This window comes from Neomonachus schauinslandi, chromosome 8 (assembly GCF_002201575.2).
Source record: "Neomonachus schauinslandi chromosome 8, ASM220157v2, whole genome shotgun sequence".
NCBI lineage: Eukaryota > Metazoa > Chordata > Mammalia > Carnivora > Phocidae > Neomonachus > Neomonachus schauinslandi.
Window position 1 is genome coordinate 142,157,403 of NC_058410.1, and position 25,831 is coordinate 142,183,233.

General features: G+C 42.1%; 1 protein-coding gene across 3 annotated transcripts in view; it reads right to left on the minus strand.

Moving 5' to 3' along the window:
- GPLD1 (glycosylphosphatidylinositol specific phospholipase D1) overlaps positions 1-25,831 on the minus strand; it is a 55,991-nt gene that overhangs the window by 19,845 nt on the left and 10,315 nt on the right. For all 3 annotated transcript variants that reach the window (XM_021697142.1, XM_021697143.2, XM_021697141.2), the window contains 9 exons: positions 19,734-19,812; positions 16,800-16,897; positions 16,281-16,391; positions 15,277-15,325; positions 14,347-14,401; positions 3,163-3,270; positions 2,909-2,936; positions 2,679-2,818; positions 140-205 (listed from right to left, as the gene is read on the minus strand). In XM_021697142.1, the coding sequence (XP_021552817.1) occupies positions 140-205; positions 2,679-2,818; positions 2,909-2,936; positions 3,163-3,270; positions 14,347-14,401; positions 15,277-15,325; positions 16,281-16,391; positions 16,800-16,897; positions 19,734-19,812 (734 nt within the window). The remainder of the gene's footprint in view (positions 1-139; positions 206-2,678; positions 2,819-2,908; positions 2,937-3,162; positions 3,271-14,346; positions 14,402-15,276; positions 15,326-16,280; positions 16,392-16,799; positions 16,898-19,733; positions 19,813-25,831) is intronic.

Below are 25,831 nucleotides of genomic sequence, written 5' to 3' on the forward strand. Positions count from 1 at the left end.
CGAGCAGGGAGCCCGACGCGGGACTCGATCCCGGGACTCCAGGATCACGACCTGAGCCGAAGGCAGTCGCTTAACCAGCTGAGCCACCCAGGTGCCCCAAGATGTTCTGTTTCTAGGAACACTTTTGGAATCCACTTACCCCTGGGTGCTGGCTTGTTGGCCGCCGCATGCAATGAACAGAGGGTTCTCAGGCAGGTTGCAGTCACTGGAAAGAGATGAATCAGGCATTTTTCTACCTCCTTCGCAAGCATGAGTTTTACTGAGAATCGGTGGTGCACTTCAAGCCACCTCCAGCAGCCTAATGCAGGGGGGCTCATTGCTGAGCCAGACATGATGGGCGAAGAACCTCGGTCCTACCTGATGAGGGCGGACGAGCTGACTGCTGGTAGCAGGACGGTAACACAGGCAGCCCCACGCTCCGGTCAGCCCCGACTCACAGCCATCCTCCCATCCTCTTCCTCACCCTCTTCCTCACCTACCCCCACCCCCCGACTCCACCTGCTGAGCAGTCCCCACACTAACATGAACCATCTGGGAGTTCAAGATGGAAAGAAACAGTTTCCTAACTGTGCCCCTCTCTGCCCGATCATGCCCATTTTTTTTTTTAAGATTTTTATTTATTTATTAGAGAGAGAGCACAAGCGGGGAGGAGGGGCAGAGGGAGAGGGAGAAGCAGACTCCCTGCCGAGCAAGGAGCCCGATGTGGGACTCGATCCCGGGACTCCAGGATCATGACCTGAGCCGAAGGCAGGCGCTTCACCGACTGAGCCACCCAGGCGCCCCTATGAATAATCTTTGAATTAAGTAGCGCTCTGCTGGGAATGTACCATTCTTTCACTGTTTCTTTAGGAAGATACGCTACTAGAGTTTTATCAGTTAGCTAAGAAATGCTTATAATATGAAAACAAGTACATTGTTTCTTTCACTCATGAATTTGTCTTCTCTTTGGAGCCCCAAAGTTCTCATAAAGTTCCACAAATTCTGATGAATCTTCCTTTGTGTGTGTATGTTGTGTGTAAAGATGCAGTCAATTCATGGAATTTTCGCCTTGACAAATTAGAACAGAGATCAAGAGACAATCTGTTTCTTCACAAACAGCTCTCCTAATTAAAGAATAAAGTCTAGCTGTCTGTAGCTATTTGGACAACCTAACCAAAACAAACACCAAAGCTGCTCTCCACTTGAGGATCATGACACATGGACTTTATAAAAACAAATAAATGCAGGTCATTCACACTCATATGACCAATATAAATTTAACTTCCTTCCAATAAGAATTATAATACTAGTAGCCAACATGTATTAAGTGCTCCCTAATGCTAAACCATTTGCATGAGTGACCTCACGTTGTCCTCCCAACAACCCATGGCAAAAATAGAATTATTACTGTCCCCATTTCACAGATGAGAAAGATTAGGGAGGTTTAGCTACTTGCTTGGGGTAACTCAGCAGTGAGAGGCAGGTCTTGCCAATTTCAAAGCCCATCCGCTATCTTTGTGTATACCTAAAAACCCACAGCCACAGAAGGAGAGCCTGGGGATTTCACAGGAGGCTTATTTCACTATTAAAAAATAGTATTTATATTGGATTGTTTACTGTTTACCAACTGTTTAAAACAGGTTTTAATATTTACAGCCTAGTATCGACTTTATCATGCAAGGGAATTTTGTTTCAAAGCATAATATAGAATTACGGTTACCATTCTTTGACTACTAGCAAAGGTTTTTAAGGGCACAGAAGAGTATCATCCAGTTTGTAACATCCCGAAGCTACACGGATTTAGGTCCCTCCGATTTAGCCCAGCCCTATGCTCCTCCACCTGGAAGAGCCGCCTGGGGCAGACCCAGCCCTCGAACCCCGTCTCCCACTCCACGGCTGCTGCTTGAGCTCCGCGCCCTGCCAGCACGGGGTGGTGCCTCCACTGCTCCCTCTCCAGACCCCCACCCACCCCACCCAGGTCGGCAGCCGCAGACGGCCGCCGACTCCGTGGCCTGCTTGCAAACTGGCTCGGAGGGGAGCCCTGGCCGTCTCACGCAGCCGGCAGACTCTGCAAGCCTATGGGCCACTGCGGCTGGGATTTGGGCGGCCCGTCTACCCTGCTCTACACACCCTGGGCTGAGTCTCTGGCTAACACTCCTCCCGGACATGCACGGCAGGAGTGGGGCAGGAGCGGAGAAGGAGCTGGGCCCCGGATGCTGTTCCATACGGGCTGAGTGTCAGACTCCACCAGAAGGCTGTGATTTACAAATGCGTCCATTTCTGATTTTACTTTGGAGTGGGGGTGGGGGGTGTTCAGTGAAGTGCTCTTTGAAACCCTTTATCCCTGAGATGACAGCAGGTGGAAAGGAGGCTCGCTGAACCGTGGCCGCTGGAGCCTGGGCACAGCCCGGGTCCTCCTGGAAGAGAAGACACAGCCCAGAGGTGGAGGGGGGCCCTCCCACCGAGCACGGTTCTTTAGGATCTCTCTGTCCCTGGAACAGGGAACAGCGGCACGTGTAATCAGACGGGAGCGCGTCTGAGTTTTGAGACCGGAGTTTCCATTCTTTTCCTCCTTGGTTAGGAGAGGCTGGCACTTCGTGAGACCTTTTCATCTGATCACGTGAAAACCTGGGAGCGGCACCAGGAGAGGGAGGGACAGGGCAGGAGTGACTGGTAGAAGAAGTGGGGCAGGGTCTCACCTGGTCCCGTTCTCTAACATGAAGCTCGTCAGACGGTAAATATTAGTGGACCAAAAAGCCATGTCATCCAGTCCCCCCAGGAAATATTCTTGGAATTGTTCCACCAAAAATGGAGACTTTCTGGAGTAAGTGGAATAAAGCTATGGCACAGAAAAAGAAAACTCAGTAAGTTTTTTTCCTGGTAACTTTATAATCCTTTAAATGAAGATTTTGAAGAATGAAGCCTTTACCTTGGAAATAGCTAACATCTCACCATACCTGCAACATGAACAAAAATTTTGCCTGTTGAGTTGTGTTTGTACAAAGAAGTGAAGCAAATAAAAACCAAGCTCCATCTACATGTATCTACCATGATGCAACTGCCTTTGAAAAAAGCAAAAATCCAGAAATCCAAAATCCAACTCGGAGACTTAAAATGTCAGCAAGTGCACTAAGAAGTCACACACTCAAATCAACCACAAAGTTTCCTCTGGGTCACACCTACATTTCCAAGAACTGAAGGTATGAACAGTCAACAATTGCATTTTTGGTGATGACTTCTCGGCCATAGAGTTTCTTATAAATCTCCAGCAGATCTTCAATGGGCACATACCTGAGAAAAGCAATGGAATAAAATAAGATTATGAAATTGAAGATAATATCAGCAGCAAAAGCAGCGACCATTTACTCCATGATTATTACGTGCCAGGCATTATGCAAAGTGCTTTCCATGAACTATTTATTTAATCCTACCTAAAAGCCTAGGTGGTTGGTACTACTACATTCCCACCAGACCTAAGAGGACACTAAAGCACAGAAAACAGAATTAATTTCCCCAAAGATGCAGAGCAAACAACTGATAGCTTAATCCGGTATTTATGAAGGTACATTCAAAGACAGGAAACTAACTCTTAAGGTATAAAAAGGATGTTTAGTCTTGTGAATTCACAGTTCAAGGAGCAATATATTTTAATTCTTTGGAGCACTGAATTTTTCTCCAAAGTTATTATTAATTTTTGAGAGAGAGACAGAGCAGGGAGGGGAGGGGGAGAGGGAGAAAAAGAATCTCAAGCTGGCTACATGCCCAGAGCGGAACCCAACGCAGGGCTCGATCTCACGACCCTGAGATCAGGACCTGAGCTGAAATCAAGAGTCAGATGCTTAACCGACTGAGCCACCCAAGTGCCCCCAAAGTTATTATTTTTAAAACACCAAAAATACCTCCTCTACTTAGAGTAAACAGTGTAAGATGGTAAAAAGAATTCTAAATCAGGCTTTTGGTTGACAGCTCCTCATTGTTTCAGTTGGAAGAAGAGTAGCACACATGAGATTAATGCTAAATCATCTTCTGTCTTCATTTCTGAAGCCTTAGACTATACTGGACAGAAACCACAACCAAGCAAAACCCGATTTTAGTGTATTTATAAGAAAGAATCTATGGATATATCCACTTTTTAATTTACAAGAGCACCAGAGTTGTCCTCCCAACAGAAATAGCTTCAGGCTAGACACAATAACAAAAATATTTTTTTAGATGAATCACCACGCTAGCAAGAAGGTTTTCTTTTCCAAAAGCCCAAAACAAATTGAAACTGGAAACTTGAAGAGGTAAGCAAATGTGGAAGCCAAGCTTTGCCCCAAGCCTTTGGAGATTTTCCGATGGCTGCCTTGTATGCCGAAGATGTGGGCTGAAGCATAGGAACCAGCCGAAGCAGCCCATCTCAGAAGAGACTCTGCACTGAAAGCTACACCCTCGGCAGGAGTATCAGCTAGAGACAAACCCAACCTATTAAAAAGGACAGCAAAGAAACTGGTCTTCATCTTGACAATGCACAGAGAAGGGGAGAAACAAATCTCCCCCTAAAACTCGTTAACTACTCCAGTCCCACAAGTGTTCTGTCCTGCATTCATGCCATCGCTGTAATCAGGAAAACCTCAAGGGCTGAATGTAACTCAATGTGGTCCTAGATTAACATGCCTCGAGGCAGCCTGCAGAAGTCCAGACAAACCCTCGCTGGAGAAATGCAACTCTACGGCCATGAGTAATTCAAGCACCATGGGACATAACCAAGAGAACCAGCGTAACTATAGTTAGAGCTGCTAAAGTCGACTTGAAGGCAATAAGCATTCATTAGAGATGAGGAGAGTCACTATGTCATGATGAGAAGGTTTAACTCACCAGAAACACATGAGATTTTTACACTTGAATGTACCTAACAACGTATCTTCAAAACATATATATACACACACACATACACACACACACATACACATAAATACACACACATATACACATACACACACATACACACATAATATACACACACATACACATACACACACATACATACATACACATACACACACATACACACATATACACGCATATACACATACACATACATATACACATATACACATACATATATCTATATCTATATATCTATATATATATACATATCAAGTTGACAGAACCTCAAGGAGAAATGGGAAAAAAAAAATCCACTATTGCTGGGGGAAGTTTTTTAACAAATTTTTCTCTCAGTAATTATTAGATCAACCTAATATAAAATAAAAAGGCTATTTATAATTTTAATAGTAAATTTAATGAGCTTACACTAGTAAGCATATATGTAACATTAGGTCAAAAATTGGAGAACATTCTCTTCAAGCACAGATGGGATATTTACAAGAGTTGATTAATGCTAGACCTTAAATTGAGACTCAGTGGGAGACTCCTGACAAAGATGAAAGATGACAAAGCAGGAGGACCCTAGATCGATCCCATCTCACTGAGCCAACGCTCACATCAGTGCAACAACCCAGAAAACAACCCAAAGACTGGCAGAAGAGTGGTGCCTGGCTGGCTCAGTCAGAAGATCGAGTAACTCTTGATCTCAGGTTTGTGGGTTCCAGCCCCATATTGAGGATAGACATTACTAAAATGAAAATAATTTAAAAAAAAAAAAAGACTGGCAGAAGAGACTCCACAACTAAATGTAGAGAAGAGACCAGCTCAAGGAGAGTAGAAAAGGCAGAGACATGGTGGGGCTGCTAAACCCCATGGGCCTGGCTACCAGAAGGAGGGAGCCATGGTTTCAGGGAGGGGTGAGAAGCAGATTATCACACTGGGGAGCCTGCAAGGGGGAGCTACATCCCCACAGCATTTAGCTTTGAAAATGAGAGGGGCCAAATGTTCTGAGTTCTAGCCAGTGGGACTTAAAGCCTAGAATTTAAAAAAATCAGTGGACTTGGCTCTGGAAGAGCCCAGAGAGTAACAGGAAGCTCCGCCTCTGCCCTTAAAGAGATAGCACGACAGGGCACCTGGGTGGGTCAGTGGGTTAAGCATCTGCCTTCAGCGCAGGTCATGATCCCAGGGTCCTAGGATCAAGCCCCTCATCAGGCTCCCTGCTCAGTGGGAAGCCTGCTTCTCCTTCTGCCTCTGCTGCTCCGCCGGCTTGTGTGCATGCTCTCTAACAAATAAAATCTTGAAAAAAAAAAAAAACAGGACAAAAATCACAGAAAGAGACCTAAGCAAAGTAAGTAATATGACTGATAGGGAATTTTTATTTTTTTAAAGATTTTATTTATTCATTTGAGAGAGAGCACAAGAGAGGGGCCGAGGAAGAGGGAGAAGCAGAGTCCGATCCCAGGACCTCTGGATCATGACCAGAGCTGAAGGCAGATGCTCAACCAACTGAGCCACCCAGGTGCCCCGTGATAGGGAATTTAAAGTAATGATCATAAAGATATTCCCTGGACTTAAGAAAAGACTGGAGGCCATCAGTGAGATCCTTAAAACAGAGATTAAAAAAAAAAATCAAATGAAGAACACAATAATTGAAATAAGAAATACACTTGATAGAATAAATAGGCTAGAGGAAGCAGAAGAACAAATGATCTGGAAGACAGAGTAATGGAAGTAATCAAGCTGAGCAGGTGAGAGAAAAAATTATGCAAAACAAGAATGGACTTAGGGAACTCAGTGGCTCCATCAAACATGATGGCATTCTCATTATAGGGATCCCAGTAGGAGAGAGAGAGAAGGGGGGGGTGGCAGAAAATTTATTTGAAGAAATAATAGCTGAAAACTTCCTTAATGTGAGGAGGGAAACAGATACTGAAATGCAGGAGGCACAGAGATACCCCCCAAAACTCAAGAAGGTCCACACCAAGACACATAATAATTAAAATGGCAAAAAGTCATGATAAAGAAACAATTTTAAAAGCAGCAAAAGACAGTTACATACCATACCTGTAAGGCTATCAACTAATTTTTCTACAGAATCTGAAAGCAAGAAGGGAGTAGCATGATATATTCAAAGTGCTGAATGGGAAAAATCTGCAGTGAAGAATGCTCTTTCCAGCCTTTAGAAGGAGAGATAAACAGTTTCCAGACAAACAAAAACTAAAGGAGTTCATGACCACTAAACCAGCCTTACAAGAAATGTTAAAAGGGGACTCTGTGAGTGGAAAGGAGAGACCGTTAAGTGAAGAGTATGAAAAGTAGAAAACACAGAAACAGTAAAAAAAGTACATCTGTAAAAATAAGTCAAGGGATTCACCAAAATAAGAGGATGTAAATTATGCCACCAGATCCCTAAAATGTGTGTGTGTGTGGGGGGGGGGGAGTAAAGAATGGGTTCAAGTTAAACAACCATCAGCTTAAAACAGACTATGTGCAGAAGATGTTATATACAAACCTGTGTATGTAATGGTAACCACAAGTCAAAAACCACTAACAGATATAAAAAAAACAAAGAGAAAGGAATCTAAGTCTATCACTACAAAAAGCCAACTAATCATGAGAGAAAAGAGCAAGAGAAGGATCAGAAAAAAAAAAAAAACCTAAAGAAAGCACCACAAAATAAGTAACAAAATGGACTAAAAAACATACCTATTAATAATTACCATGAATGTAAATGGACTAAATGCTGCAATCAAAAGACATAGGGTGACAGAATGGATTAAAAAAAAAAACACAAGACTCATCTATATGTTGCTTACAAGAGACTCATCTCAGACTGAAAGACACCTGCAGACTGAGAGTGAGAGGATGGAGAAGCACTTATCATGCACATGAACATCAAAAGAAAGCTAGGGTAGCAATACTTATATTGGACAAAACAGACTTTAAAACAAACACTATTAAAAAAATAAATAATAACACTGTAACAAGAGACAAATAAAGGCACAATGTAATAAAAAAGGTGACAATCCAACAAGAAGATACAACAATTGTAAATATTTATGCACCCAATATGGGAGCTCCCAGACATATAAAGTAGTTAATAGCAAGTGTAAAGGAAATAACTGATAGTAATACAGTAACAGTAAGGGACTTTAACACCCCACTTAGATCAATGGATAGATCATCCAAACAGAAAATCAAGAAAACAATGGCTTTGAATGACACATTGGATTCAATGCATCTAACAGATATATTCAGAACATTCTATCCTAAAATGGAAGAATACATATTCTTTTCCAGTGCACACGGAATATTCTCCAGAACAAATCATATATCAGGCCACAAAACAAGCCTCCACAAATTCAAAAAAACCAAAGTCATACCATGCATTTTTTCTGACCACAATGCTATGAAACTAGAAATTATAAAAACTGGAAGGAACATGGGTGGGGGGATGGGTTAGCGTGGTGATGGGTATTAAATAGGGCATGTATTGCATGGAGCACTGGGTGTTATACACAAACAATGAATCATGGAACACTACATCAAAAACTAATGATGTAATGTATGGTGATTAACATAACAATAAAAAAATTTTTAAAAACTGGAAGGAACACAAATACATAGAGGTAAAATAACATGCTACTAAACAATGAATGGGTCAACTGAGAAATCAGAAAAGAAATTACAGATTACACTGAAATAAATGAAAACACAACAGTCCAAAATCTTTGGGATACAGCCACAGGATGTAAAATTCCTCAACAAATGCTAGCAAACCAAATCCAATAACACATTTTTAAAAAAACCATTCACAATGATCAAGTAGGATTTATTCCTGGGTTGAAAGGGTGGTTCAATATTCACAAATCAATCAATACAAATTACATCAATAAGAGGAAGAATAAAAACCACATGATCATTTCAATAGATGCAGGAAAAGCATCTGACGAAGTACAACATCCTGTCATGATTTAAAAAAAAACAAAAACAAAAACAAAACCTCCACAAAGTAGGTTTAGAGGGAGCATGCCTCAACATAATAAGGGCCATATATGAAAAACCCACAGGGAACATCATACTCGATGGTGAGAAACTGAGAGCCTTTCCTCTAAGGTCAGGAATAAGACGACTGTGTCCACTCTCACCACTGTTACTTAACATAGTACTGGAAGTCTTAGCTACAGCAATCAGACAACAAAAAAGAAATAAAAGGCATCCAAATTGGTAAGGAAAAAGTAACACATCACTATTTGCAGATGACATGATACTTTATATAGAAAACCTAGAGACTCCACAAAAAACTCCTAGAGTTGATAAATGAATTCAGTAAGATCACAGGATACGAATGTCAATGTATAGAATTCTGTTGTATTTCCATATACTAATAGTGAAGTAGCAGAAAGAGAAATTAAGAAAACAATCCCATTTACAACTGCACCAAAAACAAAATATCTAGGAATTAACCTAACCAAAGAGGTGTAAAACCTGTACTCTGAAAACTATAAAACACTGATGAAAGAAATTGAGGATGATACAAAGAAATGGAAGGACATTCCAGGCTCATGGATTGGAAGACTATTGTTGACATGTGGATACGACTCAAGGCAATCTACACACTTAATGCAATCCTAATCATGATGCTTGGGTGGTTCAGTTGGTTAAGTGACCAACTCTTGATCTCAGCTCAGGTCTTGATCTGAGGGTAATGAGTTCAAACCCCTTGTTGGGCTCCATGCTGGGCAGGGAGCCTACTTTTAAAAAAAATGCAATCCCTATCAAAATACCAACAGCATCTTTCACAGAGCTAGAACAAACAATCCTAGAATTTGTATGGAACCACTAAAGACCCCACATAGCCAAAACAATCTTGAAAAAGAAAAGCAAACCTGGAGGTATCACAATTCCAGACTTCAAGTTGTATTTCAAAGCTGCAGTAATCAAAATAGTATGATAATGGTGCAAAAATAGACATGTTAATCAATGGAACAGAATAGAAAACCCAGAAATGAACCCACAATTATAGTTCAATTAATCTCTGACAAAGCAGGAAAGGATAGCCAATGGGAAAAAAGACAATCTCTTCAATAAATGGTGCTGGGAAAACTGGACAGCTACAGGCAAAAGAATGAAAGTGGACCACTTTCTTACATCATACACAAAAATAAACTCAAAATGGGTTAAAGACCTAAATGTGAAACCTGAAACTATAAAAATCCTAGAAGGGAGCACAGGCAGTAATTTCTCTGACATTAGCCATAGCAACATTTCTCTAGGTATGCTTCTTGAGCTAAGGGACATGAAAGCAAAGATAAACTATTGGGACTTCATCAAAATAAAAAGCTCTGCACAATGAAGGAAACAATCAGAAAAGCTAAAAAGTATCCTATGGAATGGGAGAAGATATTTTCAAATGACATATATGATAAAAAGGGTTAGTATCCAAAATATATAAAAAATTAATATTAAGTCAATACCAAAAAAACCCCCCAAATAATCCAATTAAAAACGGGCAGAGAACATGGACATTTCTCCAGAGAAGACATGCAGATGGCCAACAGACACATGAAAAGATGTTCAACATCATTCATCAGGGAAATGCAAAGCAAAACTACAATGAGCTATCACCTCACATCTCTTAGAATGAATTAAACAACAACAACAACAACAACAAAACAAGCAGCAAGTACTGGAGAGGATGTGGAGAAAAAGGAACCCTCGTGTACTGTTGGTGGGAATGCAAACTGGTGCAGCCACTGTGGAAAACAGGATGGAGGTGTATAGAACTGCCTTATGACCCAGCAATTGCACTACTGGGTATTTACCCCCAAAATACAAAAACACTAATTCAAAGGGATACATGCACACCATGTTTATAGCAGCATTATTTACAAGAGCCAAGTTATGGAAGCAGCCCAGCGACTGACGAATGGATAAAGAAGAAGTGGTGTATACCTACAATGGAGTATTATTTAGCCATAAAAAATGAAATCTTGCCATTTGTAACAACATGGATGGAGTTAGTATAATGGTAAGTGAAATAGAGAAAGACAAAAACCATATGATCTCACTCATATGTGGAATTTAAGAAACAAAACAAATGAGCAAAGGGGGAAAAAGAGAGAGAGGCAAACCAAGAAATAGATTCATCACTATAGAGGACAAACTGATGGTTCCCAGAAGGGAGATGGGTGGGTGAATGGGTGAAATAGGTGGAGAGGATTAAGAACACACTTATGATGAGCACTGAGTAATGTATAGAATTGTTGAATCACTGTATTGTACACCTGAAATTATCTAACACTGCATGTTAACTACACTGGAATTAAATTTAAAAACTTAAAAGACTCCATAAATTTCACAGGAACCTGAAGAAAATAAATATATGAGTAAAAAGTAATAGAAGAGAAAATGAACATATAATAGAGAGGATCAATAAACCCAAATGTTCATTCTTTAAGATAATGAAACTGAAATGAGATTAGTTGTTGAAAAATGTTAAGGAAAGTCAGGATAAAGAATATTACAGATAGCAAGGGAACACAAGTACAAATAAAAGAAATAAACAGTAAAGTATTAAGAACAACCTCATGCCACAATGTTTATACATTTAGATGAAATGGAAAACCCTAGAAAAATAAAACACCTTAAGAAGAAATTGAAAAACTGTAGTCCTATAACCATGACTGAAGTTTTTAAGAAGTCCCTATAGAGAGAACACCAGGCCTAGGAAGCTTTACAGATTCTACCGAACATTCAAGCAATCAAAGTTTTGATCTTACATAGACTTCCAGAGAATAAAAAAGGAAAGAACACTTTCTACCTGATGCCATGAAGCTGGCATAACCTTGATACCAGTAAACCAAACAAGGAGAGAAGAAAGGAAAATTATAGTACAAGCTCACCCATAAATAAAAATACAAAAATCCCAGGCTGCAATAAATGCAACAAATATTAAAAAGAAAATATACTATTGCAAAGTTGGTTTTGTCCCAGGAATTCAACTTGCTTAAATATTAGCAAATAGATTAGTACAATCACTATATTAAGTTAAAAAAGAACTATTTCAATAGATGCAGCGTAAGAGTTCAATACGTATGAAGTTAATTTATAATAAAAACTACTGGCAAACTGAAATAGAGGGAAACTGCCTTAAGTTGATAAAGGATAACAAAAACCTAGGGCAAACATTCTATTTGATGAAATTTTGAATGCATTCTCTTTAAGATCACAAACAAGGTAAGTATGCTTCATATCGCCAGTTCTATTGTACTGAAAATATTAGCCAGTGTGGTACAGCAGAAAAAAGAAAGTTACAAAGATTGGAAAAGGAAAAGCAAGATGGTCACAATTTGTAGATGATGCATTGTAGAGTCTACAGTAAATTCAAAAAATCTCTGGATATGTTAGAATGAATAAAGGAGCTTAGAAACGTTGCTAGAGGGGCGCCTGGGTGGCTCAGTCATTAAGCGTCTGCCTTCGGCTCAGGTCATGATCCCAGGGTCCTGGGATCAAGCCCCACATCGGGCTCCTTGCTCAGTGGGGAGTCTGCTTCTCCCTCTCCCTCTGCCTGCCGTTCTGCCTACCTGTGCTCTCTCTCTGTGTCAAATAAATAAAATCTTTAAAAAAAAAAAAAAAAGAAATGTTGCTAGGTACAAAAATCAAAATTAGAAAGTGACTTGCATTCTATACAGCAACAATCAATTAGAAAATAAAACTGGTACCAAAAGTTACCATTCATGGTAGCAAATAAAAAGTCTCTGCAACAAAATTGAATAAAACCTCTAAGACCTTGATGGGAAAAACTTATACAACTTTGAAGTCATTAAAGTAGGCTTAAATAAAATACATAGCATATTTATGGATGAGAAGACTCAATATTTCGAATAATAAACTTCTAAAAATTCCAACAAGATTTTTCTTGGAACACGGCAACTTGCTCCTCTCACTTTATTTGAAAGAGCCAAGGCAAAAGAATTGGCAAGGTACCTACTAGCTGTCAAGATGTATTATAAAGTCACTGTAATTTTAAAAAATCAGTATTGCTCGTGGACAGGTCAGTAGAACAGAATAGAAAGCCCACAAATGGATCCAAATACATATGAAATTTTATGACAGAGAGGGCATTACAGGCCAGTGAAAAAAGGGGAGACTATCGATAAGTGTCCTGATTTGGGGACTATCTAGATCTACAGAAAGAAATAAAATCAGATTCTCTCTCAGAATATACAAAAAATTAACTCCAGGGAAATGAAAGACAAAGTTTAAAAAAATAAGGCTAAGTAGGAGAATGACCTCATGCCTTCAAGGTAGGGAAGGATTTCTTAAATAAGACATCAAAAGTACAAATTACAATGGACAAGATAGATATATTCAACTACATTAAAATTAAGTTCTGTTTATTAAGATACATCATAAGTAAAAAGACATGCCACAGACTGCAAAAAAATATAATAAACTAAGCAAAGATTAGAAGCCCTAATATACAAGAACACTCACAACTAAGTAAAAAGGCCAAACAAACCAACAGAAAAGGCTAAAAACTAAACAAGATTTTCACTTAATATCAAACACAGATGATCAATAAAATATGAAAGAATATTCAACCTCATTAATCAATGGGGAATGCAACTTAAAACTTAATGAGATACCATTACCCACCAAACAGGCTATTTTTAAGTTGGACAATACCAAGTCTTGGAGAATGCAGAAGTAAAACTACCATATAAACCTGAGGAGAGTATCAATTGGGAAGACCATTCTCAAAGCCCGGGCTTGCTGATGTTAAATATGCATACACCCTATGACCCACCCCCCCAATTCCATGTCTAGTGGTGATTACGAGAGAGATTTCCCTCTGGTGCACAAACGTATGCACAAAAATGTTCACAGCAACACTACATGTAAAGCAAAACCACTCCACACTACTTACATACCCGTCCCCATTGGAATGGAGTACTTCATTTGGTCTATCCATATAATGGAGGACCACATAGTGAGGAAAATGAGCTACAGCCAAACACATCAATGTGACTGTCTCTCAGACAGAAATGTAAGCAAAATTTGAATACATGCTACTCAATTCTATGTATCTAAAGATTAAAACCATGTACTATTTTGTATATGGACACATCCATCCATACGTATTCAACTATAAAGAAAAGCAACAAAATGATTAACAGGAACCCCACAGGAGGGCTTACCCTGGTGGGAGAGAAGGCAAGGAGCTTATAAGATACCAGTAAGGCTTGCTTTTGAGCCAAGTGGTAGCTACACAGCTGTACATGACCTTATTTTTTACAAGTATGCATTTTTAGATGGCATCAGTCAAGGTCAAAGCATTTCCTTAAACTACTCTCATCTGCAGTTTTACTTTTCAAAATTTACAAATGCAAGACTCCTAATTACATTGTAGGCTACATTTTCTAAGGGGATAAAAAGGGTCAAGCTTCTAAACGCCATTTAGAGAACACATATGTTAAGTGTAATTGTTCTTACCAGCGTCGTGCGAGGTAATTAAAATTGAACTCAAACTGGCTCAACACATCACCTCCTAAGATAGGAGAAAAATATTTACATTTGGTCGGTTAGCGACAAGACATGGCATGTTTCTTTCCACACAGATTTGCACAATCCAGGTCATTAGCTCATCACCTTGTCCACACTTTTCTGATCATTGTTTTAGGTACAAGCAGATCTTTAAGAAAACGTGATCATTTCTATCTTAGCCAGTAAAACATATGAATTAAGAAAGAAACACCATATAACCGAAAGTTTTTCTCTTTAAGGAAGGATGAACCATAAAGATTCTTTTAAAACACCATTCACCATCTACTTTGGCTACTTCAAGGTAATTTACTATAGGAAAAAGATGGAGGGTACCATTTTAAAGCTAAAGTATTAGGTGACCTTAGGTAATGAATTTTAAGCTGATATAAAGGTAAAGCTTTTCTAAATTATGACACAAGTCAATGACGAAATGTGATTTTTTAAATAAAGAAATACACACATACAACTTTTCAGAAATACATCTGTCAAATGAGATATACCCATACTATAAATGAAGTATTAAAATAGAAAGCTAGTTAGTGTACGGACTGGCAAGACGTGATAAAAATACGTATTTTACTTTAAATATTTTACACATTTTGCTGTGCATCAGCACTCCTGTTACCTAGATAACTGCCTGGTTACTAGCCATTTCACAAAGTGACTGAACACCTATTTCATAGAATATGAAAATGACATTTTTACTGAGGAGAACCACACAGCCAGTCCTAATTCATCATGAAATGATCTCAGTTACGGAGAAAGGAGGTTATTCAACATAGGGGGGGAAAATACAGATTTAAGGTGCAGTAGTGACTCCGTAACAAATGAGATAGAACTATCGCAAAAGAAACTTTGGCAAATGTAAATAAACAGTACCGAAATCACCCGCCGAATGCGCCTTGGAATAGGAGTAATGAAAATCAACCTGAGGAAGAAAGAGAATCATCTGATGTGTGTTTTTTATATAAATCACAAATTGCAGCCCAAACCCCTACCCCACAGCCCCACCAGGAGTGAGGAGATGAATGCCTAACCCAGTGAATGCTAAGGGTCTGTCCTAGACGGACTCGATTTTCCAAAAATTTATTGTTAAAAACTGTCGTGGCAGCCGAGCTGTGTATTAACGGCTGGTAACAAGACCACTGCGAACGTCTGCACCTCGGAGGATGAATACACAGTCCCTACTGAGTCCAAGCAGAATGGGACTAAGAGTGACTGCTGACCGGGGGGTGACTTGCAGAATCAAGAGCGCCATTTTCAGTTCGGGGCGATGGCATTTTCATACAGAAAACGGAAAAACGGGTGCAGGGGAGTGGGAGGTTACGGAGTGGTGAGTCATGGGAATGAAGGCCAGGAAGACAGTGAAGGGTAGTGTGGCGGGGTCGTGCGGGGACGGGGGGGCAAGCGCAGCATCTGGTAGGGCTGCTGCTCGCCATGTCGTGCACCTGAAGCTCACGGAACGCTGCGCCAACTACACGCAAGAAGGAAGTTTTTCTGAATGTTAAAAGAACATTTAAAAAGCACACACACACGTGGAATCATTCCTTCCAAATAGGACTAAGTGGCAGCTCTTCATATCCTTACTAATACAACTTGAATAAAACATGGGATTTCCCAAATATTGTTTGCGATGACACAGAACATCCCATTTATCGCGGATTTCGGCACACGTTAGTGGTTCTGCCCGTGTGATGGAATTTACGGAGCAGAAAGAGGAAGAGGAAGACATGGACATGAAGACTGCTTTGGGCAAGAAGTCTTGCCTCCACATGACCTCTAAAGAGCCTCAAGTTTTCCTTTCCTCTGAAAGGGCCAGTTTTTCATCTTGGGCAGGACAGTGTCACTCCCGTACAGTCATCCACCTGCAGACATGTACTCACGGCTCCCATGGTCCTAAGGAATCCTTGCTCGATACCCAAGCTGTGCCAGCTAATGTCGGCCACCATGTGAGACGTAATGCCGAACAAGAAGGCTACCAATTTCTCCGTGTCCTGCCAAATAAGCAATTAGAGGGATGGGCACTTGGGTTATTTTATAAAGATCCTATTACAGTGTTTAATAAATAGGATTTCCACCCCCAAGACTTAACAATAATAAAATCAGAGGCGGGTACATTGTAGCTTCTAGTGACAAAAACCACAAAGGACTTTTTGAAAGTTTTGCAGTGCCTTAGAAGGGCTTTCAGGTGATTTACTCTTGGAGCAAAATGGTGACCTACTGCATTTTTCTAAGTAGTTTATTCAGGTATTAACTAAGCACATCCTGTGTCTGGCACTGAAGGTATAAGGGTGAGCAGCCCTCCCGGAGCCTGGGGTGGGGATGGGGTGCAGTGCAAATGCAGACGGAGGGTGGGGTGTCTGGAGCTGAATTTCCTCTTGGCACTAGAGGGCCGTGCCTACCTTCTCCCAGGGAAGAGGGTAGTTCTCTCGGATATAGTGGATGCTTGCATTCAGAAAGGGGGTCCAGTGCGTGCTCTCAGACACGTCATGGAATTGCCCTGGTGAGACAAGAGCAGGTCTCAGGAGTCTTTCTGAAAAAGCTGGAGATTCCCAGTGACATCTGCCACCACGCTACCTCCCGCAACCCTCCTCCTCCTTCCCTCCGAGCCTCTCGGGTTCTTCTGTTGATGTTCAGAGGAAGCCTCTAGGACAGAAAAGCCAGCTGGGAGAGAGAGAAAGCCAGACCGGCTCACAGCATCTGCAATTACCTGGGCTGCTATGAAGGTTGAAGTGTTTTCCATTTCTGTGCTAAAGGGAAGGAGAAAAGGGGGGGGGTGCTGGAGTCAGCAGTAGGGCGGTGCAGGTGGGGTGCAGGGGGGATGGGAGGGGGGTGTCACGTCATGAGGGGCAACTGAAACCAAAACTCCAGAGTTTAGATCCCTCTGTTCAAATGGTTTTGCTGTCGCTGAAGTAAAAACATTCTAACCAGTCTTAAATCATTGGCTTTTCTGGAAATGATTTTCAAAGACATTACAACTATGAAATTTGATTTGCTCTGTTTTCCTAAAAGATAGAACTTAAAATTCTATTTTACAGAATTCCATAAAAATCCAAAATTAAGTATAGCAGCAGCTCTTTGGACAAAAACTCGCCTTAACCAAATTGCCAGATCAAGCAAAGCTTTTTGTTCCCCTCTCTAATCCAACTGAACAGAAGAGAAAGCCCACCCAGAGCCTGTGGGGTGGTGGCAGCCAGGTCTGTCCCCACGCACCTGTCCCCACAGCTGAGCTGTCGCTTACTGAGGGTCAGCAGGGCTGCTTCTAATCCTGGGTGGGCCAGCTGTCATCGTTATTGTTACAGATTTGATTCAGTATTAGGTAAACTGATGAACAGAATATAAAAACAGCTGCCTCTTCGGCAACGGAGTGAGAACATTTGCTCTTCCAAGATGCAATAAAAGTGAGCCCTCAAATCAAAGACGACAGGTGCTGTGCAAGTAGGTAGGTGTGGGATCAAGGGAAAATTTGGAAAAATCCATGAAAATCTAAGAGGAGTCTGCGTCAAATTCCTCATAGTCAGCGTAGATTTCATAATGCTAATTGAACTCACTGGTACATCAGTCTGCACTGGTCCTGAGCTTTACGTCAGGGAGGAGGGCATCTACTGGTGGAGGAAAAACAGAGAACATGGAACACAGAGCCTTCAGCACTGTGAGTTTGGTTGGTCTCTTAAGATGGCATGTATTAAGCAAGTTTTCTCAAATTTAATTGTCAAAAAAAAGTCCTTTTTTGGGCGCCTGGGTGGCTCAGTTGGTTAAGCGACTGCCTTCAGCTCAGGTCATGATCCCAGGGTCCCGGGATCGAGTCCCGCATCGGGCTCCCTGCTCAGCGGGGAGTCTGCTTCTCCCTTGACCCTCCCCCCTCTCATGCTCTCTCTCTATCTCATTCTCTCTCAAATAAATAAATAAAATAAAATAAAATAAAAAAAGTGCTTTTTTAACTTCTTATGTAAGATATCAAGGAACAATTATCAAGAGACATCACAGCCTCCTGAATACAATTTGGGAAACGCTAAATTAGAAATAGGTCTAGAGAGAAAAAAACTAACAAGCAGGCAAAATAAAAGGATTAAGAAAACATAGTTAACAGCCTAAGAAGGAAACAGAAGAAAAAAAAAAAACCCCACCCAACCTTAAAATATGACAAATACAAAAGCGTACTTGGTATCATAACTACAGGAGTGGGTAACCCTAAACATTTCATTTAGCCTAAAGGCATTGCTATATTAAAACAAACATTGGTGGGACACCTGGGTGGCTCAGTCGGTTAAGCGTCTGCCTTCAGCTCAGGTCATGATTCCAGGGTCCTGAGATCGAGCCCCACATTGGGCTCCCTGCTCAGCGAGGAGTCTGCTTCTCCCTCTGCTCTTCTCCCCTCCCCAATCCCCCTCATGTTCTCTCTCTCTCAAATGAATAAAATCTTAAAAATACACTGGGATTTTGACCCTGAGACTCCAAATATGGTTTACGTGACGTAAATGTACTGGGTATCTTTCATCTGTCCCTCCAGACCTGCTGTCCATCCTTCTCTGCCCTGCACGGTGCCCCTGAAGGGCTCTTTGCCCGTCAGCTTTGGTTGGGTTGGGTTTGGCCAGTGGGGAGAATGGAGAGGAGACCAGAAAAAAGGAAGAGAGGTGGGGGAGAAATGTTCATTCTCCCAGATCCCCGACTTTGGGGTCTCGGGGGCTGGCTGTGTCCCTGACTGAAGGTCTGGCCCCCTTCAGGGAGCCTCCCCATTCAGTTCCAGCAGCTGCTCCCTCCCTGCACTGTTCCTGCAGACTTACATCTGGCCTGTAGCTCTGTAAATGGTCCCATTATAAAACACCCCTCTGACTACTCTGGGAGTGCAACTTCCATGCCCACTGGGGCCCCAATACACCCCATAAGCCCAGGTCACTGATAACACTGCCTTAGATCTGTACAACACTTGACAAAAGAATATGCATTAACGCCAAAAAAATCCAGTAAAGGGGCAAAGCAGGCTTATTATCATTACGTCACAGGCGTGGAAATAAGACTTAGCATGGCAAGACTTTGAGGGTCACATGCGAACAGACAGCACAGCTGGAACAAGAACCCAGACCCTTCAGTCTCTTTCAAAATCTTTTCTCTTCACCAGAAAGCAGGAAAGCAAGTAAGGACGCGTAGGCTCGTGAAATCTTTCAGAATTTCTACGCTTAAGTAGGTAAGGTTTGGTTAAATGAAAAATGCAGTCATGTGAACAAAGTCATTGACCAACGACAGTGGAAAATACTCCATGTTAAGATTTCTTCTGTCCTAGCTGCTCCTGTTAACCAAGTGAGGGCAACATGTGGCTCTGCAAGACTTGATCTTACCTCTCTCGCAGATGCTGGGGTAGAAGGCATCAGGAAACACGGCTCCAGCCTGATACGCATCCTGGTGTTCAAGCAACAGCTGGGGAAGAGGAAAGAGAGATTAGGGGCAGAGGCAACAGCCTGGGACAAGCCCGCCCTACAGCACGAGGCAGGATGGAAGGAAGGCGGAAGGAAGGCGTTAAGTACATACTAAAATCTCAGGCATAATCCAAGACGACGCCCTACAACAGAGAACCTCAGGTTCTCCTAGCAAACACAGGCTGATCAAGTAGCAAATCACTCATTTAATTTCACCTCCTTTGGTTTCTCTGTCCACCAAAAGAGCAGGATGTCCCCCCAAGGCTAGTTCACCGAAGGGTCCGTGGTAAGATTTTCAATGATCCGGTGAAAAATCAGTGCAATGAGAGAAATACAAACATATATACATATAACATACACACATACACATGATGTATGCCCATAAACAGTTACACCACTGACCCTTGAACGCAGATTTGAACCACCCGGATCCACTCAGATGCAGACTCCTCACTAGATATAGTAGAGTACTAGAAGTGTATTTTCCTTATTGCATTTTCTCATTAACATTTTCTTTAGCTGCTTTATTAGAAGAATACAGGATATAATACATATAACCTACAAAATAAGTGTAAATTGACTCATCAGTAATGCTTGTGGTCAACAGTAGGCTGGTAGTTAAGTTTGGGGGGAGTCGAAAGTTAGATAGGGAGTTTTGACTGCCTGGGGATCAGTGCCCCCTATCCCAGTGTTGGTTCAAGGATCAACTAGAGAGAGAGAGAGAGAGAGAGAGAAAGAGAGAGAGAGAGATCTATTTATATACAAGTTTATAGTTGCTACGTGTACTTTAGATTCAGATGATGCCTTTTGGGCTTTTGGGGGAGGTTAAAAAATCCTTTCCCTTTTAAAATTATGGTAGAAGAACATATTTCAGCATGCCTGGGTGGCTCAGTCGGTTAAGCATCTGCCTTTGGCTCAGGTCATGATCCCAGGGTCCTGGGACCGAGCCCTCCCTTGCTGAGCAGGGAGCCTGATTCTCTCTCTCCCTTTTCCCCTCCCCCTACTTGTCCCCTCTCATGCCCACCCCCATCTGTCTCTCAAATAAAATCTTTAAAAAAAAAAAAATTATACTTCAATGTTCTGCCAAAAAAAAAAAAATTATACTTCAATGTTCTGCTCCGTTGACTGGCTCACTCCATTCCATTCTCACCCCCTTGAGGTGGGCTAGCTGTTGGCAGTACCATTTCCCAGACTCCACGCAGAGCCCCTCTCACCCTCTGCTCCTTCAGCTAGCAGGCACATGCTGGCTTTGCCACAGAGGTAGCCAGGGACCCAGGTGGCCACAGGACAGAGCACCCATTTTGCTAGTAAGGAGCACGGCAGGGACAGAGCATCCCGGAGCCGACAGCCAAGGTGATGGCTGTTTACTTCCCAGACTGTGTAGGCGGCCGTCGGATCCGGAGCCAGCCGCAGGGCCGTGGCCGTCTGACTCAGCACAGGAGGCCCCACAGGCCAGTTCTGTGTGTGGTCCTCGGCGCCCTTCATGGATGCTCAGCCCAGAGCCTGCTCTTCCAGAGCTCAGAGTTCGTCAGCACCCAGTTCCCCAGTTCTGGGGGGAGCTCAGCATAAGCTAGCCAGAGGGGTTTCCAGGATCTGCAGATGAACTCTGATTGCCAAAGTGAAAGTTTGGTGGGCTAAACTTTTTTTTTTTTTTAAGTATTTAAGTAATCTCTACCCCCCCCCCAACCTGGGGCTCAAACTCACAACCCTGAGATTAAGAGTTACATATTCTTCCAACTGAGCCAGCCACGCACCCCCTAAGCTTTAAGTTTTTATTTGAGAGAGCGCATGTGTGTTTGTGTGTGTGTGTGTGTGTGTATTAGAGAGGGACAGTGTGCATGAGCAGGGGGGAGGGTCAGAGGGAGAAGCAGACTCCCTGATGAGCAGGGAGCCCCATGTGGGGCTCGATTCCCAGGATCCTGAGATCGTGACCTGAGCCAAAGGCAGACGCCCAACCGACTGAGCCACCCAGGCGCCCCACCCTTAAACTTTTTAATTTATCCATAAGGACTTACTAATCCCCACTGCTACCAGGGTATTTGGCTCAAAGATGCACGTTTGATCAAAGCTAGCTCAGTTAGAACCTTCCCTGAGACTCCTCATGGAGAGCTATGTGGAAGACAACCTCTTGTTGTCCCTTGGGGATTTTCAGCCTGAAGGCTGAGTTCTGCATGGTCCTCCACATGGAGAGAGACCACCACCTAGACCTCGGCATGCAGCTCTGCTCCAAGCACTATCAGTTATGTGAGCCAATGACATCTCCTTTTTCTCTAAAGATAGCTTGCCAGTTGGACTTTTGTCACTTAAAAATAATATAACTTTATTGAACATTTACCTTGTCAGCCATGGTCTTGGTCACTTTATATGAGTAAGACTTGTTGAATCTGCATCTCTGGTGAGGGAGATGCTGTTATTTAACATTAAAAAATTCTGAAGTAAACTTTGAAAAGTAGATGTGTCAGCAAAAGAGGAAGCTGCTGGTGGGGGAATAAGTACAGGCAGAGGATACAAACTTCAGATATAAAAATGTATTTTTAAGCTATGGAAATAAAAAGAGCAGGATACTGGAATCAGAGTTAATGAAACAGAATAAAGAGCAAGACACAGACTCAAGTATACACAACATACAATGGGGATGAATGAAGGGTGAAGTAACCAACCGGTGGCGTTGGCCCGGGGCAGTGAGGGTTCCATTCTTGCAGGGGATCCAGCGTGGCCTTCATGACGCGGACTTGAAATTAACACTGACGAACAAGAGGCTCCTAGAGACCCTCATGTGCTTTACGCCAAAATATATACAAGATGAATTAAAGAGTTAAAGGCAAAACGGAAGCCACAAAATTAGCAGGACAAAATTGGAGGGGATAACTGCATCATCTCAGATGGGAAATGATTTTTCTTTTTTTTTTTTTTAAAGATTTTATTTATTTATTCATGAGAGACAGAGAGAGAGACAGAGGCAGAGGGAGAAGCAGGCTCCGCGCGGAGCGGGGAGCCCGATGCGGGACTCGATCCCAGGACCCTGGGATCATGACCTGAGCCGAAGGCAGACGCTTAACCGACTGAGCCACCCAGGTGTCCCGGGAAATGATTTTTCTAAGCAAAGCATACAGGCAGAGACCACAGAAGAACAGAATGGTGCACTCAACAACACAAACACTGGAGCATTCTGCACAGTAAAGAGCACTGGAAGCAAACTGAAGAGAAAAATAACCATGAGAATCATTTGACACATGACGGGGCTGGTATCTTTAAGAAGTCATTCTTCCACGTCAAGATAAATATCCTGATGGAGAAATGTGCAAAACACGTAAGTGACTCACAGAAGATGTAATAAAAATAGTTGATAAACACTTGGAAGTGTATTTAATCTCATTAATTAATTAAAATGCCAATTAAGCCTATAACAAAACATTTTCCCACCTACCAAATGAGCAAAAAATGAAAAAATTAAAAACGGGTCCTAAAAGTGAATCTGTTTCCAAATCTGAAGATACTTATTAAGAAATTTCAATGAGGGGCTCAGTCGGTAAAGCGCTGGCGTTCCCCTCAGGTCACGATCTCAGGGTCCTGGGATCGAGCCCCGAATCGGGCTCCCTGCTCAGTGGGGAGTATGCTTCTCCCTCTCCCTCTGCAGCTCCCCCTGCTTCTGTGTGCACGCTCTCTCAAATAAATAAATCTTTTTTTTAAAAAGAAATTTCAGTGAAATACACAAGCAACCGAGGATATTAATCCTTCCTCCATCACAGAGATCATTCCTGTTTCATTTTGTTTTTTTCCTTTGTTTCTGGGCCAGGACTCAGCTAGCAGTGCCACAGCTGAAGGGTTTGCCAAAAAAGGTCGGGAAACTGGTCACAAACAAGGAGACTGGGCACGAAGAATACATATTGAGAATGATGACCAGGCTTCTCACTGTTGGAGAAAGGAGTCGTAGATACGGACACAGAGAACGCTAGAACGAATTCTCTGGTGATGGATCATAATTGGAGATATTCTTGTGTGAACTCCTGGTTTTAAATAAACAGGCAGATGAACACAAAAGCAACTTGAGGCAGAATCTGGGACAATGTAAGCATCAAGATAAATGATGATAATGTAATATAAACCATTAAATAGAATGTATATGGATATAAGTAAATATATGAAATGGGGAAGAAGGAAAGGCTCTATTTAACAGTAGAATGCCAAGAAATGTAGAAAGAGTGATGGAATCAGATAAACAGTTTGGCAACCATCATAATTACTTCAGGCAAGAATTATCAATAGATGATACAACTAGTGGGTAAAACTTTGATGAGAAACAGGGTATTTACATTACCTCAGTATCTCTCTCCACAAAATATTTACTTGCTAATTAAAAAGTAGAAAATACTTACTAACTTTCCAGTGTAAAAATGTGAAGATGTCATCTCAACCAGGTGATAAAAATTATCATCACTAGGACTTCTGCTCCCAAGAAGATGGAATAAACGTACTTATTTAAGCACAACTAAGCCCCCTGGGCATTGTACACAAAATGAGCATAAGAAGCCCCTGAAAGGTGGAGGTAAATATGCAGGTGGCTGGGGAGCTCAGGACCAGAAGACGACACTGTGGTGAATTCTCTGGGCTTTCTCTGTACCTCATAGGTCCCAAACTGGATACCAGGAAAGCCTGCCAACCCAGAACCTCTAATGGGCATGAACCAAATACACAAAAGCCACAAAGAAAGCCTGCTTTCTCTAACCGTAAGTAAGACCAGGAAATGGGCGGCCTGGCAAAGACAGAAAACTTTTAGACAATAGCCTTTCTACTCTAGCCAAACATCACAGGAAAAAACTGTGGCCCCACCCTCACCAGGACTTTCATTTGTCCCTGATCCCTACCCCTCAGTGTCAGTGGAGACCATGGGGAAAGCCGAGACATCCAGTCCCAACTGCAGTAACATGGCGCCTCTCCTCATCCCCACTGGGTGGGATCAGAAGAGGCCCAGGGAAGAGCAGGATGTCCACCACCACAAGGAGACACGCCCCAGCATCCGTAGAGGCCACAGTGAGGAGCAATAATTAGGCACTTCTACCCCTCCCAGCCGGAGAGGCATCCGTGGAGGCTCGGGGGAATCTTGACTTCTACCCATAGTTGGCAGTTAGGAGAGTTAGGAGGTGGTGACCCTCCCCATTCTGTTCCCCTCCCAAAATGGTGTCAGAAGAAGTCAGCTAAAACAAAAGGTTTCAGTAAGATCCAGAGTCTCATAACCTAATACCTAAAATGTCCAGGTTTCAATCCAAGAGCACTCATCACACCAAGAACCAGGAATCTCAAAAGGAATAAAAAGAGATAACTAATAGAGGCCAAATGAAATGGTAGACATTTTAGAATTATCTGACAAAATATTTTAAAGCAGCCATCATAAAAATGCTTCAATTACAAACATACTTCAAACAACCACCGCCCCCCAACCACCACCACCAAAATAGTCTCAGGAAAGGAATATATAAAGAACCACCCAATGAAAATTTTAGAAATGACAATATAATCACTGAAATGAAAGTTAACATCACCAGAAACAGTACACTTGACATTGGGAGTCTTCTGGTATGATGCAATGAGAATACAGCATCGATTCTGTGTTCTGTGTTATTTCTGTCAAAAGATAACCTGCACGGGGCACCTGGGTGGCTCAGTCGGTTAAGTGTCTGCCTTTGGCTCAGGTCATGATCCCAGGGTCCTGGGATCGAGTCCCGAATCAGGCTCCCTGCTCAGACGGGAGTCTGCTTCTCCTTCTCCCTCTGCCCCTCTCCTCCCACCCCTTGTGTGTACCCACAAGCTCTCTCTCTCAAATAAATAAAATCTTAAAAAAAAGAAAAAGATAACCTGCAAGGAGATCTATCATGAGAAACTAGCAGACGAAATCAAGCTAAGGTACATTCTACAGTTATTGGACTGTGCCCTTTCCAAGATATCAAGATCATTAAAGACAAGGAAGGCCTAAGGAACTGTTCTAGATCACATGGTCCTGGACTGGTCCTGGAACCATAAAG